Source organism: Pleurodeles waltl, chromosome 2_2 (genome assembly GCF_031143425.1).
Source record: "Pleurodeles waltl isolate 20211129_DDA chromosome 2_2, aPleWal1.hap1.20221129, whole genome shotgun sequence".
NCBI lineage: Eukaryota > Metazoa > Chordata > Amphibia > Caudata > Salamandridae > Pleurodeles > Pleurodeles waltl.
Window position 1 is genome coordinate 854477526 of NC_090439.1, and position 14676 is coordinate 854492201.

The window sequence follows — 14676 nt, forward strand, 5'->3', positions numbered from 1 at the left end:
TCCTCACAGCGCAGCGGTCACAGAACCGTTTTGTTAGTGGGAGCAACAATTGTGGCACATGGGGGACAGAGAGGTAGGGTTGTGTGCACTCCATAGATAGGCAATTTCATAAGCGTTCCAAAAATTTAATTTACCCTCTCCAGTGTACAATGCGTTTTAGGTAATCAGATGTGTATGGATTTGAATGAAAGAGAGCCCATGAAGTCTATGTGGTCTGCTTCTATTTTATGGTATTAAAAGCATGCACCAATTCAAACTATTTTATTTTTAAATGTGTTATTTCCTTATTACATAACAAAAAAGTTTATACAGTGTGCGCCATATCAGGGGATCAGATGCAAAGAGAATAAAAGACAGATACTCACGTCATTTACTTATTCAGTGACTCAGTCACTTATTCGATATTCCTAATAAATGTTATCAAAAGAGGTCAAAGAGGAATTAGAGAGTTGAAATATTTACCCACTACATACCCCAGCTTAACTCTGGGCACACCGCTACATTTATCTCAACAGGGCAGTCGTTAGATTCTAAATACTTGAGTCTTCCAGAAACCTACAGCCATAGTTCAGCTGCTAGGGCACATCCGCCCATCACCATTACAATACTACATCCCTACCTCACTGACTAGTGCATTTGTCCAATGAAACACTGAAAGAACCTTTTTCATGGGATTGTGGTATTGGGAGGATTTAGCACTTCTGACGACACTGTCATTCCACTAAATCTTCTGCCAGTTGATTATCTTTTCTTATGTTCTTCATATGCTTCTTTCCAGCTATGGCCCATTCTGCCATGTCTCTAGCGCAAGTACCTACTCGAGGGGAATGGACCCAGAGCCAATTAATTGCTATCCTTCTTTTGGCCAGAATAAGTCGTAGGTCATCAAATTTACAACAAACCTTTTTTCTTTGTCAGAAGAAAACCTAGATATTGCAGAAGGGACTGAATGCATCTTCCAGCCACCTCTTGTAGCCGCAAGACCATCCATGTCAAACATATAAAATGTGCACCTTGTTCCCTGCATCTGGGACATTCTGAGGTCCTATTTGGGTACATTTTGTTGAGCGTCAGCAGCACCAAGTATGTCCTGTAGAAATAATTAAATCGGATGAACTGGAATATAGCTTTATAAGAAACTTTTCTAACATTTTCACACACCCTTTCCCAAACTATGTCTGTAATTTGGTCTACACACTCAGCATGCTGTCTCCCCTCAAAGTGTGCCTGTTCCTCTTTGCCCAGGCAAAGGGATCTGTGTGGATTTGATATCAACTTCCTTCCTTCAGCCATGGTAAGTATCACGTCCATGGTAGAAGAGGATTTTGAGGCACTGGAAAGGTTTTCCAGATCCATCTAGCTGTCCTTGCTCAACACGTATACTGTAAAAACTGGAAAGCCCAAATCCTGAAGCCACACTGTGGCTACTCAAATGCAAGACAAGAGCTGTTAGGGTACAGGTCGATTAGTCTACTACCGTTCGAGTGTACATCTTCCTTGCAGTTTGTCAGTCATGACCATCCCGCCGCCACCCCCACCCTCAAAAAGCGGGCCAGCTAACGTAATACTTTATTCAGCTGGGCCTCATCAAATAGTTAGGACTGACACGGAATGCTCACAAATAGTTGTCATGCTATATGGAAAAGTCAGAAATAAGGACAATTGAATCTTTAAAACTGCTTGCACAAGTTATTACAGTAAGTAACTGTTCCTTTTCTAGTAATATAGTAGTAAAGGATTCAGACCATACTGATGTGCGAATAATGAACACAACTTCAGTGTTAAGAAAGTATGTTGTATATTAATATGCCAAATATGCTTAACAAAACAAACAGCGGTTAAAAGCATTTTCAGCACTCAAAATAAGGAGTGAAAAAAAAACAGTAGACCAACCTGGAATATCATAAAAAGATGTTACAGGTTTGGTGCACAGACTAACTCGTGGAGAACGTTTCCTCATCTGGTCAAGAAGTAACTTTCTTTCTTCGTCTTTTAGTAGCTTCATAAAAAGATCATGTGAGGAAATCATGAACACAAACTGCAGATCTTCCAGACTTAAACACAAATTCCTGAAACCAAAGAACATTTACTTTTCAATACAGCAAGTAGACACTTCAAAACAGACTATCATCTTTGTAAAGAACGGTTTGCCTGTAGCATTAATTCCACCTGGCATCTTGATAATTTGTAAACTTCAATACTTGAACCTCAAGAACCCCTATCTTTGACAACATCAATATTTTAACACGGGGAACCCGCAACCAAAATAACTAAATGTGAGGGAAACTAAATTATACAAACATAAGGTATGTAATGTATGCACGCCATTGAACCTGTTCTTAGATTATATATCAGATCACCTTTCATCTTTGCACTGGATGTCTCCCAGTGACATTAGTGAACACAATCATGGAAAAAGCCTTTGAGAGGGAAACAAAGATATGCATAGTTTCGTACAATTAGTAATGTGTAAGGCTATATGTATGAAGCAGAAGAAATGAAAGCACTCCTGAGACAACTGATGACAGTGGATACAGAGGATTCAGTAAACTACAGGTCGAACTGAAATCTCACCTAACACTAGTCAAAGATGGAACAATTGCTTTCATTGTGATTCTCGAACTCTCAGTCTTTGCTCTCTTTCCGTGACATCTGGTGGGGAATGGTCTGTCCTGCAGACATAACTGAAAAAAAACAATCTAATAGAACACAATTCCCTTAAAGGAATGTTGTAGCCCCAAGGTTTCCTTTGTACTTTTGAGCCCCATTTATTTGGGTGTCACCTATCGCAACACAAGTTGCTAGACATGGACATTTAAGGTAATTTCTCAGTGCGCGGTGTAAAGCAATGACAACCAAAACATGAAAAGTATTAAGGTAATTTCTCCTTGCTCTGACCCTTCCTATTCCTAACTTGGTGGGAAAACTGGCTAGTCATTGCTCAGAGGGTGGTGTAATGCAAGGACAGCAAAAGTACAGAAACATAAAAACAATTAAGGACATTGCTCCTTCCTCTGATCTGTCTCAGTCTCTTGGAAATCTGGCTTCATAGCTTTAAATGCAAGGAAAAAAACACCAAATCTCTGGCACAATTAAAGAAAATTGGCTATGCACAACGTCCTGGATAAAAGCTGCATCCTTTGTAGAGGAAGTGTTTGAGAACAATGGTTCCAGAAAACATGTGAAAGAGACCAATTTAATGGTGTGAATGTCTTTTGATGGTCACTAAGGTGGCATATGCTTTGGTAGAAAGAGCATGACATCTGAGCAGCCTGTACTCCTCAGATGATGTAGAATATGGGACTGCAAGAGACGATACATCAGGTAGTAGAAGATTTAACTGTTGTGAAACAAAATTCGGAACGGTTGTGTTCTTTCCAGGGAAAAGTTGCAAATGGAAAAATATGACATGAAAATCAAGACATCAAGCAAAGATGCTAGAAGAAGGTTTAAACCCTGCAGCACACAATAACAAAATTGTAGTTATTTGATCTTGGACTGTTTCCTGGTAGAGTTGTTGCTAATCACAAATGTTTTCTATAGTACAATCTGCTACATGGAACTGTTCATAAGCTAACTTGTCAGTGATCAAGCTCTAAAGTTATGAAATGGTATGGGGTGGGATGAGAATCAACCTTCTGCATTGGACTGAGATCGTGTAACAGAAAGTTGCTCTTCAACTGCAGCAGTTCTTTGAACTATTTCTGAAAGGGGAATAGCAAAAGAATGCTCCCAACAAGTTGTGAAGAACAGGATCCATTCAAGAACTTGGCAACCATCATAAAGACCAAGCACACTCCAAACACTGACTTGATGAAAAATGTTGACCTTGGGGACACCAACCCACAGCTAAAACGACTGAACTACAGAGAGAGTTAGGCAAAGTTCCCACATACTTATGTAAATAAAACATTGTGGTAGAGTTTGCCATAAAGATTAGAACAACATTCCTTTGGAGAGAGCAAGGAAGTTCTCAATAGCTAGGAAAATTTCCCTGCACTTCAGATGATCGACACACCGATCTCTGTCCTGGAGAGTTGTGATGTCATGATTATTATGTTGATTCTTACACTGAGTTACCCAACTTCCCTCCGTAATATAAGACATGGTGGACTGGCCTGACCTCTGGCTGCCTGATCCACGTGGTCTGTGGATACCACATCCTCTGCCATGCAAAGGCTGGGAAGCAAGTGCAGCAGTGTGGCTGGGCGGGAGCTGGGCAGTTGGTCGCCCCTTCAAGAGCCACGAACGAGACAAAAAGCAGACTCAGGGTGGCACAAGGCAGACAATCACCCCAAGAACTGGGCTGTAGCCCAACTGTCCTTAAATCTCTCAAGCGCCAAGTCTGCTTGCTTTGTCACCAAAGGGGCAGGAGCCGCCAGAGTGTACGTCCTTAAAAGAAGATGTGACATTCTCTGGCAAACGGGCGTTGAGTAGCCAGACGTGGCACCTAAGGGTTGTCTACGGAGTCGGTTGTGTGAAGTCCACATCGTATTGTAAACTTTGCTGTATCTCTCCCGTCTACTAATGCTTGGGAGAGCCTGGGCCTCCTCTGGGACCATAAGCAGCACTTGCGCAACTGTACAGAGCTCAAGGCCTCTTGAATTCCCTATCCAGTGGAGCGGTAGGAATCACACCAGGGACGACATGAGAGGTAGAAGCCTGGACTACCAAACTCTCATTGGTGGGGTATTGGATAAAGAAACTCGGGTCCCCTGGGGCAGCGCAGTAGCGATAGACGACTATCTGGTTCACAGGAGCTCCTATGTTGGGTTTAGACCTGGTACCCAAGAAGACATCATTGATGGGAGGAGCAGTTGAAATGGGGGAGACACCTCTGCCAAGACATTAGTCTTGATCACCACTGAGGGCAACTGAAGGTCGAGAACCTTAGCAGCCCTCCCCACCACAGTTACGAACGATGCTCCCTCCTCCATAGCCACGGTAGGGGGACAAAGCATGCCAGCATCTGAAGAAATATACAGGCCACTGGCTTCGCCCAGTTCCTTACACCAGTCCATATGTCTGAACTGGGACCGGTGTTGGTCGAGGTGGCATGAACGACGTTGGTCCGGATCCAAAAGTGAATCATTGAGGCCCCACTTGCGCTGCAGCTGGTGCAGAACTAGTAGGAGCTGCTCCTGACCCTGCGGGATCGGAGGAGGTAGGACACCCAAATATGGCGTCACAGCATCATAAAACTCTTTAAGTTGGGCAGGGATTGCTCTTGGAATTTCAGGGAAACAGATTTGGTGCAGGCTCAACTGCCGAACCAGGCCTAGTTGAGGATGCTCCTGCGTCTCATCAGCCACAGATAAGTTGAAGCACGCTTCCACTTCTTTCTCTTCTTTATACTTACTCAAGTGTCCCAAAGTTTTGGGGTGGGATGACGATCTCAGACTCCACAACTGCTCCAAGAACCTTCCTCTTGACTGGGACCTCGACCAGCACAGAGTCCCACGATGGGCCGACATAAGTTTGGGGAGTGTTCCCTGAAGGCCTTCGGGTTCATCATGCAGCAGTCGGAGCACAAGTCGTGCTCAAGGCACCACAGGCAAACAAGAAGCGGGTCTGACACTGGCAGGTGAGAGGCACTGTAGGGCTTGAAGCAAGTCTTTTTTGATAATATTCCGCCACACCAAGAGGTAAATATAAAAAAACTTAAAAAAAATATATATATATTTTTATTAAGTTTTCATAACAGATCTATGTACCACGGTCTTATGATTACATTAACAGGATTTGGTCGATCTGGTAAAACATTTACATTCAAACAACAAAAACAAAGTGTACACAATTTAGGTCCTGTTATGTCTTCCAATATATTTGTCTGCTATATCTGACTGATGAGTCTTGTATTTTGGTGTTAGGTGGCCCCTCCTTTAGCTACTTGATTACTCTATTCCCTGCTGGCCCCTGCTTGTTTGTGGTGGCAAGGAATGCTGTTCGATTGTCTATTAGTGGCGTGTGCTGGGGATGTATTTGTGTGCGTGTTCTGAATATTTGGCCAACACTTGTAGCTAGTGTGGGTATCAGCGGGTGTAGGGCGTGTGAGTGGGTATGTTCGCGTCTAGTATGTCGTGTCACGGCCAGTTGCGTAATTGTGTTATAACTGGTCAGATACTATCTGGCTGTGTCTGCGGTTATTTAATTCCCCTGTTCATGGTAGTTTCTCATCGTTTTTAGCCTCTAGTCTGGCTACTAACATTTACCAGGCTTCAGATCCTGTGTGTTGTTGGCGCTCCTGCGCTAGTTTCCTTAGTACCTGGTATTCTGTGCGGGACCAGGCGCGTTGGGTGCTTTCCAGTTCATGGCTATCAATCTTTTGTACATCACATAGGCTAGGTCTGCAAACTTATGTAGGTGTCTATGTTTCTTTACTCTTGTCCTCAGCCCTAGTAGGCAGGACTTGGGGTCCACTGCCAGTGCGAGTCCCGCCAGTTCTGTGATTTCTTTTACCACTCCATTCCATTCCTTTTGTACCTGAAGGCACTCCCAGACCATGTGGTAGAAGTGTGCCAGTGGGGCGTTACATCTGGGGCACGCCGGGTCCAACCCAGGGAACATTTGTTTAATCCTGGCTGGTGATAAAAAGGTTTGATGTGTGTAATTGAACTGTGTACAGCGGAATCTAGGATTTCTCGACACCCCTCGGGTGTGGTATAGGACTTTCGACCAGTCCTCTTGAGGTATCGGGTCTGGCAGAACGGTGTTCCACCTATCCCTTGCTCTCTCCAGATTAGGTTCAGGGGACTTACTCAGGAGTTTGTCTAGGTTCGACACTACTTTTATTTGATTATCATATTGCAGCATGTGATGTAGTGTGGGGGAGGTCTCTGGCTCTTGATCTCCGGCCGCCCATGTTTTTTTGATTGAATGGCATATGGCATGATAAGCTAAAAATTGTCCCGGGTTCACTGCTGTGAGGGCTTGTATAGATTCGAATGTCATTAGTTTCCCTTCTTCAAAGCAGTCTCCTACCAATTGTATGCCGCTTCCGACTGAGGGGGATGAGCGGCGAATAGGGGAGCACCTTGTGTCCTTTTTGTACGTACCTCCCCCAGCATGAATGTGCCACTGACATTAATGGATTGTCAGACGCGCCTTTTAGTTTTTTGTTCGTTAGCCATGTGAGCAGAGGTGCTCCCTGAAGTCGGGCCGACAGCCATGTGGATTCCGCCAACGCGGGCCTGTGGATCCAGTTCAGTATCCACTGTAGCTGTGCGGCAGCGTAGTGGAATTCGAAGTTGGGGGTGCCCAGACCGCCAGCGCTAATTGGGCGCTGCAGCATGGAGAGTGCCCCCTCCCCATATAAGCTGCAGCAGGACTGTGTTCAAATTACGGAAAAAGCTCTTGGGGACACTGAGTGGCAGTGCAGCAAAGTAATATAGCAGCCTGGGCAGTATCAGCATGTTCGCCACCGCCACCCTGCCCAGTGGTGATAGTGGTAGTTTATTCCAAAAACGCAGCGACCCCTTCATAGAAGCCAGTGCTCTCCCCCAGATTACCATCTCTAAGATCCTCAGTTTTATGATATATGTAGACCCCTAAGTATTTAAACGTTTCAAAACACAATTTCAGGCGTCCTACTGGGGCATTTTCTTTTCTTAACGGGGCCATCTAGTTAGTGGGTGTACACACGATTTTTCGCAGTTTACCACCAAGCCTGATATCCCTCCGTATTTGGTCAGTAGTTATATTACTGAGGGTATCACCTCGCTTCTTTTCCGTACATATATTAAGGCATCGTCTGCATATAATGATATAGCGTGATATAGCCCGTTTCTAATTATTCCTCATCTGTCTTTCATTGCGCGTATTTGTGTCGCTAACAGTTCCATCGCTACGGCGAACAACAGGGGGGGGAAAGGGGGCATCCCTGCCTTTTGCCCCTAGTGATCAGGAAGCTATCGGATATGACCCCACCCATTTTCACCCTAGCTTGTGGTTTGGTGTATAATGTCTGTACCCAGCGTATATAATTAGGGCCGATTCCCATTCGCTGCATAGTGGCAAATAGAAAATCCCACTCTAGTGTGTCGAATGCCTTCTCGATGTCTAGTGAGAGTACCATTTTGTCGTGTGCAGTCGGGAGGGTGTCTCCCATTACGCTCAACAACCTCCGGATATTTAAAAAAGTATTGCGTTTTGGGATGAATCCGTTTTGGTCTTTGTGTATCAGGGTGTGTATGATGGGGGCTATACTGTTGGCCAATATTTTACCTAGTATTTTACAATCTAGATTTAGGAGCGAGAGTGGTCTGTAAGATTTAACATCTGTGGGATCGCACCCTTGCTTAGGAAGGACCACTATCACTGCCTCTCTGTGTTGGAGGCAATATCTTGTTGGTCCATGCCTCCTCAAATACTTTCAACAGATGAGGCCTTAAGCGTGCCTAATAAGTAGGATAGTATTCTTTCGGAAGGCCATCTGTACCTGGCGCTTTGTTCCTAGGCATCTGCGCTAAAGCTAAGTCTAGTTCCCCCAGCGTCAGAGGAGCCTCCAGTGTCTCCCTGTCTGCCTGTGAGAGCTGCGCCAGGGGTGAGCCTGCAAGAACGGACTCAAGTTGTTGGGTTGTGCATGTTGTGCGTTTGGTATAAAGGTTTGTGTAATATTCCCTGAACGTCCCATTTATCTCTTCTTGCGTGGTGACCAATGTGCCTGCGCCTGCCCTTACAGCCCCAATGGGGGACTGCTGATGGTCCTCGCATAAGAGCCACGCCAACAGCCTGCCTGATCGATCTCCTTCTGTTTGTAGGCGCATTAAGTGGTATTTGTGGTCATGTCGGCGGAGTCTGATATCTGCTTCGTGATATTTTGTACGCGCTTCTTTTAGCCCTATGTAGGATGTTTCATTGCATGCCACTGCAATTTCTATTACTCTCAGTTCCTTTTCCAGTTTGTTGACCTCTGCATGTAGGGGTGCGTCTCGCTCCCCAAGTGGTTGAGATGCAATGACCTCTGACCACTGCCTTGTGTGCATCCCCCTCTACAGCTCTTGAGTTTGTGGATTCGTCGTTTATTTCCCAGTACTGTCTCAGTGTTGTGTTCAGTACTTCTGTGAATGCCTGATCTTGGAGAGCTTCCACCTGTAATCTCCAGGTGGGGATTACTGGGCGTTTCCTGCCCCAATTCAGTGTTATTCTAAGCGGCGAGTGATCCGATAGTGTCTTAGCTAAGTATTCTGTCCTATTGACCAATGCGCATATGTCCTGGGTTCCCCATATTATGTCTATTCTGGTATGTACTTTGTGTGGTATTGAATAGAATGAGTATTCCCTCTGTTGTGGGTATTTCATGCGCCATACGTCATGGAGTCTCATGTCGCCAGCCCATGCCTGCAGAGGGCATCTGGCATTTCTATTTGCTGTTGCTTTCGGGTGAGTGTTTGACCTGTCTAATACTGCGTTCGGTGTGCTATTGAAGTCACCGCCCCATATGGCCGGGGCTTCGGGGTTTACCAATAATGCTGGAGTAAGTGTGCCCAAGAATTCAGCTATTGCACTATTGGGGGCGTATATCCCAATTAACGATAATTCTCTGCCGTCCAACTGGCCCTCCACATATCTGCCCCCCTGGTCTATCCTGTGCGAAGTTTGGACATATGGGATGCCTCCCGCTATCCATATCAATACTCCTCTAGCAAAGGCCGAGTACGTTGTGCCTATGACCTGTCCTCCCCACGCATCTCCTGTAAATCAGGCTTCAGTAGGTGAGTCTCTTGTAAGATGGCGATGTGTGTGCCCTGGCGCCTGAGGCGTGCATATACACGGGATCTTTTGGTTGCTGCACCCAGACCCCTCACATTCCAAGTGACTATTTCATATTGATGTGTGGTTTGATTCGCGTTTTGAGCCATGTAACATTGTGAGGTGTAACTGCATGTGACACACTCTAATTTACCAAACCCTTCCAGGCTCCTCCTGTACCTACCGAAAGTGAAAATAAGACTGACTGCATCAGCAGTATTTTCTGTATGTTGGAGAGACCTACAGTGTACAAGTTAACTGTTTCCCCCCCCACCCCCCCCCCACCCCAACTGATTCACTAACCCAACTATGAACTCGTAATAAACTACACAACCCGCAGTTGTGTGAGAAAACCTGTATCCATGTGGATATCTGTGGGGGAACTATTTTGGCAACCAGATGTGGCTCTTTTACGGGGCTCACATCCTTCCGCAGACCTGGTCTGCAAATGCAAATGGGCGCTCCTGGAGTGCTTGCTCCCCCCCCCACCCCATTCACATGTTCAGTGACATCAATCAGTGCACTCAGCAAAGAGGTGGAAGTTTGTACAAAAGATACTCAGAGGTAGAGGTTACATCCTCCAACGTTTAGCTTCGCACACGGATGTCCTGTGCCAACCTTCAAATTTAACGCTCAGTTCAGAAGGAAAAGTGGCTTGGAAACTTGCAGTCAAAGTGCATCTGCAGATCTGGGGGTGAGCTTTGGGCCCTTTGGCACGTCTGTTAATGTGGAGTCTGAGATAGCCGAGTCGGATTCCAAGCTGTCCGCAGGGTCGCCCGAAGTACCTCAAAGGAGTTCTGTGTGTGCAGAGGAGTTTCTTTCAAAACTTTTGCCCTTTCTTCTGCTGCCTGTTTTTCAGTGGGTTGTCCCTTAGGTCGTTTCTTGGAGCGCTTCCGCGAGGGGGAAATGACCCATTACTCACCCTCGTCTGTGCCCTCCTGGGATCGTGCAAGCCCCTTGGCGTGAAGCCACGTCTAGGCATCTTCAGGAGAAGTGAACACATGGGTGCGATCATCTGTTATCACTCTTAATTTAGTGGGAACCAGTAGGGCATATTTGATATTATGCTCGCGGAGCCGTTGTTGAATTTTAGCAGAGGAATTACGTTGTCTCTGTACCTCTTGGGTGAAGTCTGGGTAAGCGTTAACAACTGAGTCCTCATATCTGAATGGGCCTTTGCTGCGGAACTGCTGCAGTATTGCATCGCGGTCTCTGTAATTTAGTAATCTGGCTATCAGCGGTCTGTGTGGTTGTCCCGGGGCCGGCGGTCTCCCTGGGACTCTCTGCGCCCTTTCCACGGAAAAGAACTTCGATGGAGCGCCATGCAGTACTTCTTTGATTAGCCAATGTTCTAGGAATATTTCCGTGCTTTGCTCCAGTAGTTTTTCGGGGAACCCTAGAAAGCGTACATTATTGCGGCGAGATCTGCCTTCTGCCTCTTCTGCCCGTCTCCATAATATCTTCACCTCTGCGTCCAGACGTTGAATTTGTTTTTGATTATCCGAGGCCGTAGGGGTCAGCTCATTCAACACCTCTTCTGCTGATTTCACTTTCTCTGCAAGTTTGCGGTGGTCCACTCTAAGTAGATTAAAGTCTTGTGATACTGTGTCTATTCTATTTTCCAATGAGGATTTAGTGTCCATGATCGCCTGTAGCACTTTTTCAAATTGTGTAGAGTGGGCTAGGAGTGTGCTTTCCAGTGACTGTAAGGTTGGTATTAGCTGTTGGTCGCTAGGTGTTGGTCCATGTGTGTTTCGGTCTTGACTTTTTGCTGATTTGGATTTCCCAGCCATTTTGCTTTACTGTTGGGCACCTTCCGAGGTGCAGCGCAGCGTGACTGGGTGTTGCCTAAGCAGCAGATTTCACTTTTGGTGCGCCCTCGACCCACCGTGTGTGGTTCTTCGCCTTGGTGCTGCCAAAACCGCTTACATTTCTCCCTGGGCAAGCCAGGCATCGGCGGCGCATGCCGCAGGCATTTGACTAACAGGCACTCCCTCCAGTTTGTGGACGTTCTGGGGCAGGAGCATGCTGCCACCGGCGGCCCACCGAGCCGTCCCCAGTTATGCAGGGCCTTGGGCGGCCTGGGACACCCCCTCTTGTGCAGCCCCTGTGTTGCTCTTGCATGCAGATGTGGCCCCCAGCAGAAACAGGGGGGGGGGGTGTGACAGTGATGATCGAGGAACAGTGGTGAGGAAAGAAGGGGTGGAGGGCTCAGGCCTCGCCCACCCAAGCAGCGACTTTACGGGTTCTGTATTCTCGTTGCTCGCATTGCCGGGGGAGAGGGGAAAGAAGGGGGTGGGGGGGGGGGGGAGCAGGATCCTGGATATCACCGCTGCGCCCGAGAGGACAGTCACTGGCGCGGCGTGGCACACCCGAGCCGATTCAACTCCTTTTTGCCCGTATTTATTGCCGCTTCGGTTGGCAGGCATCCAATGCCAAGCAGCGCGCGGCCCCAAGCCTCCGCGCGCGATCCTCTGCACGCCAGGCGCTGGGGTGGCCCGCCCAGTGCCAGGAGTGCCGGAGTCAGGGTGGCCGCCTCCGCTCGGCACAGGTGTGGGGTGGGGCAGAAAGACCCAATCGAGATTTGTCTACCCCAGATAAAAGGCCCCCCTCCGTGGCCGCCCACTCACCGTGCGCCGGTGTCTCGCGGACGGGGTAGGAAGCTGTGCTCCGAGACCGCCCCAGCCTCCTTGATTCCTTCAACGCTGCAGCTGCCGGCTCCTTCACGGCCGCCGCCCAGTCTCTGCTGCCACGTCGGTATCCCCGGCACCGGCCGGCCCCACTGCTGCACCCGGCTCCCCGAGCCTGACCACTGCTCTTGCAGGCGCCGGACGCCTCTCCGGGAGCGCCATGTAGGATATTTCCGGTGAGCCCGAGTCGGAGCTCACGCTTTAGGCGTCCTTCTCGGCCGCCATTTTGGCTCCTCCCCCAAATATAAAAAAACGTCAACAAAATGTCGAACAAACAGAGTCAAAACTGATGGGGTAGCTATTCCCAGATCTGCGCTAGCTGGCACAAAAAGAAATGAACTGATGTCAGCGCACTGTGGTGGCGCCTATATAGGTGCCGTGGACGTTACTTCTAGCATGGGCGATCCAGACGTTGCATGCAGAGGTGATCAATGCCACCTACTGGCACACAGGGGTATTCCTCAAGAAAAATCTTCCTGATCCAGTCTGGCGCCTGGGATAATTCTACGGTAAGGAATCTGCAACTAGAAGTCTCTATCAGATATATTGTTATTGAAGGCAAATAGTTTTTTTTCTTCTGATGGATAGATCATCCTGTAGATTTGTTCCCTAATGAATAATGCACAAAGCAGTACCTCTCTGTGAGGTGAGATTGAGCCGTGGCAGTTAACTAAGGAAGATATGCAAGAACTCTGGCAAAGTACCTGTCACTAGTGGCCTGAAACACAAGGAAGTAGTGTTTGGAAAAAGTGTGCAATGATGACCGCATGGACACCTGGCAAATGTCAGACCCAGGACACCTCTGAAAAAATCCATGGAAGCAGTAATGGCTCTACTGGAATAAGCATAAATCTTTCTTGGCCAGGGTGTAGCAGATTTTGATACAGAGGAGAACCCAATATGAAATGGTTAGTTTAGTAACCACCTTACCCTTCTTTGCACCAGAAAAGTCTACAAAAAGCTTGTCTAGTACTCTGCCCTGACATGTGCAGCAAAGTTAGTATGGCACTGCACATTTAGGATCTAGCCTATTCAGACATTCCTTCTATTTGGTTCCATGTGGGGGAAGAAAGAAGGGTAGATGGGTAATGGACTGGTCCATCTGAAATACAGAACTACCTTAGGCAGAGAGGACTGGCAGATGCAGAGGACCAACCTATGCTGGTAAAAAATGGTGAAAGTCAGACTAAGTGAAAAGGGCTGAAGTTCTCGGACCTTCAAAATAGAAGCACCATGTAGGGAGATTTTCATATTTTATACAGCATTACAAGGGTCAGTTGGAGTCCTCCCTCCCTCAACTCTCTTTTACAGTTGATATTCATAAGTTACCATTGAACTGAGCAAGCAGCACAAGAGCCTGACTCATAGGCAAACACATGAAGGAAGCCGAGAGGCAACGTGTGTTCACCTGAAGCTGCTGACAAGAGCTAGTTGGTTGCTAGGGGCAAGTGCATTCCGAGGGATATGGAACCCAGCAACAGGCAGATTCATACCAGGAAAGAGCCAATTTGGAGTGGTCAATTTGATGGGAAAACACCAGTACAAAAAGCTATGATGACGTTCCTGAACAAAAGAGACATAAATTGCAGTATTATAAAGGGGGCCATAGCCATACACCACTCAGGTGCTATCAGAAGGTTGTGGGTAAAACCGAGGAGACACAGGAGCTCAATGAGATAACTGAGGGGGGCTCTCCTGATACTATACCCCTATACAGGCTTATAAAAGCCAGAGAGACATTGGTAAAGGAAAATCCTTCTAACAGGATTTTCTCTCTTCCTCTATGTAGACCAATACACTGTCAGATCATTCTCAAAGACAGAGTAGAGGGCAGAAAAGGGGAGTTAGGGGAGATTCCCAACAGGAGACTGGGCATAACTGCTTCTCTCTCTTTTGCCCAAAAGAGGCAACCCTACTCTGAGGAAGATTAAAGAAGGGCGATCATCATGCCCAATCACGGTGATACAGGATCTGAAGAGGGAATACATTCCCGATCCTCTATATTTCTAACTTAACTGACTCCAAGGAGGACATAAAGTAATATACTGTAGGAAAAGACTGAATGTGTACAGAGAAAGGAAAGAGTATCAGACAAACTACTAAAGCAAGAAATGTTATGAAGATCAATTTCTTTCCCTTGAGAACAATACATTCTCTTTGTGTGATAAGGAATAAAAACATCTATGTCATCTAACTTATTCAACATGTTGCATCTTCACTTGCGGGTGGTCATTAA

At 46.8% G+C, this 14676-nt stretch overlaps 1 protein-coding gene across 1 annotated transcript in view; it reads right to left on the reverse strand.

Annotated features, from left to right (window-relative positions):
* The window catches only part of INTS8 (integrator complex subunit 8), a 629314-nt gene that overhangs the window by 429961 nt on the left and 184677 nt on the right, over positions 1-14676 (reverse strand). Inside the window, exon 13 of the mRNA XM_069220496.1 lies at positions 1894-2069. Coding sequence (XP_069076597.1) covers positions 1894-2069 — 176 coding nt within the window. The remainder of the gene's footprint in view (positions 1-1893; positions 2070-14676) is intronic.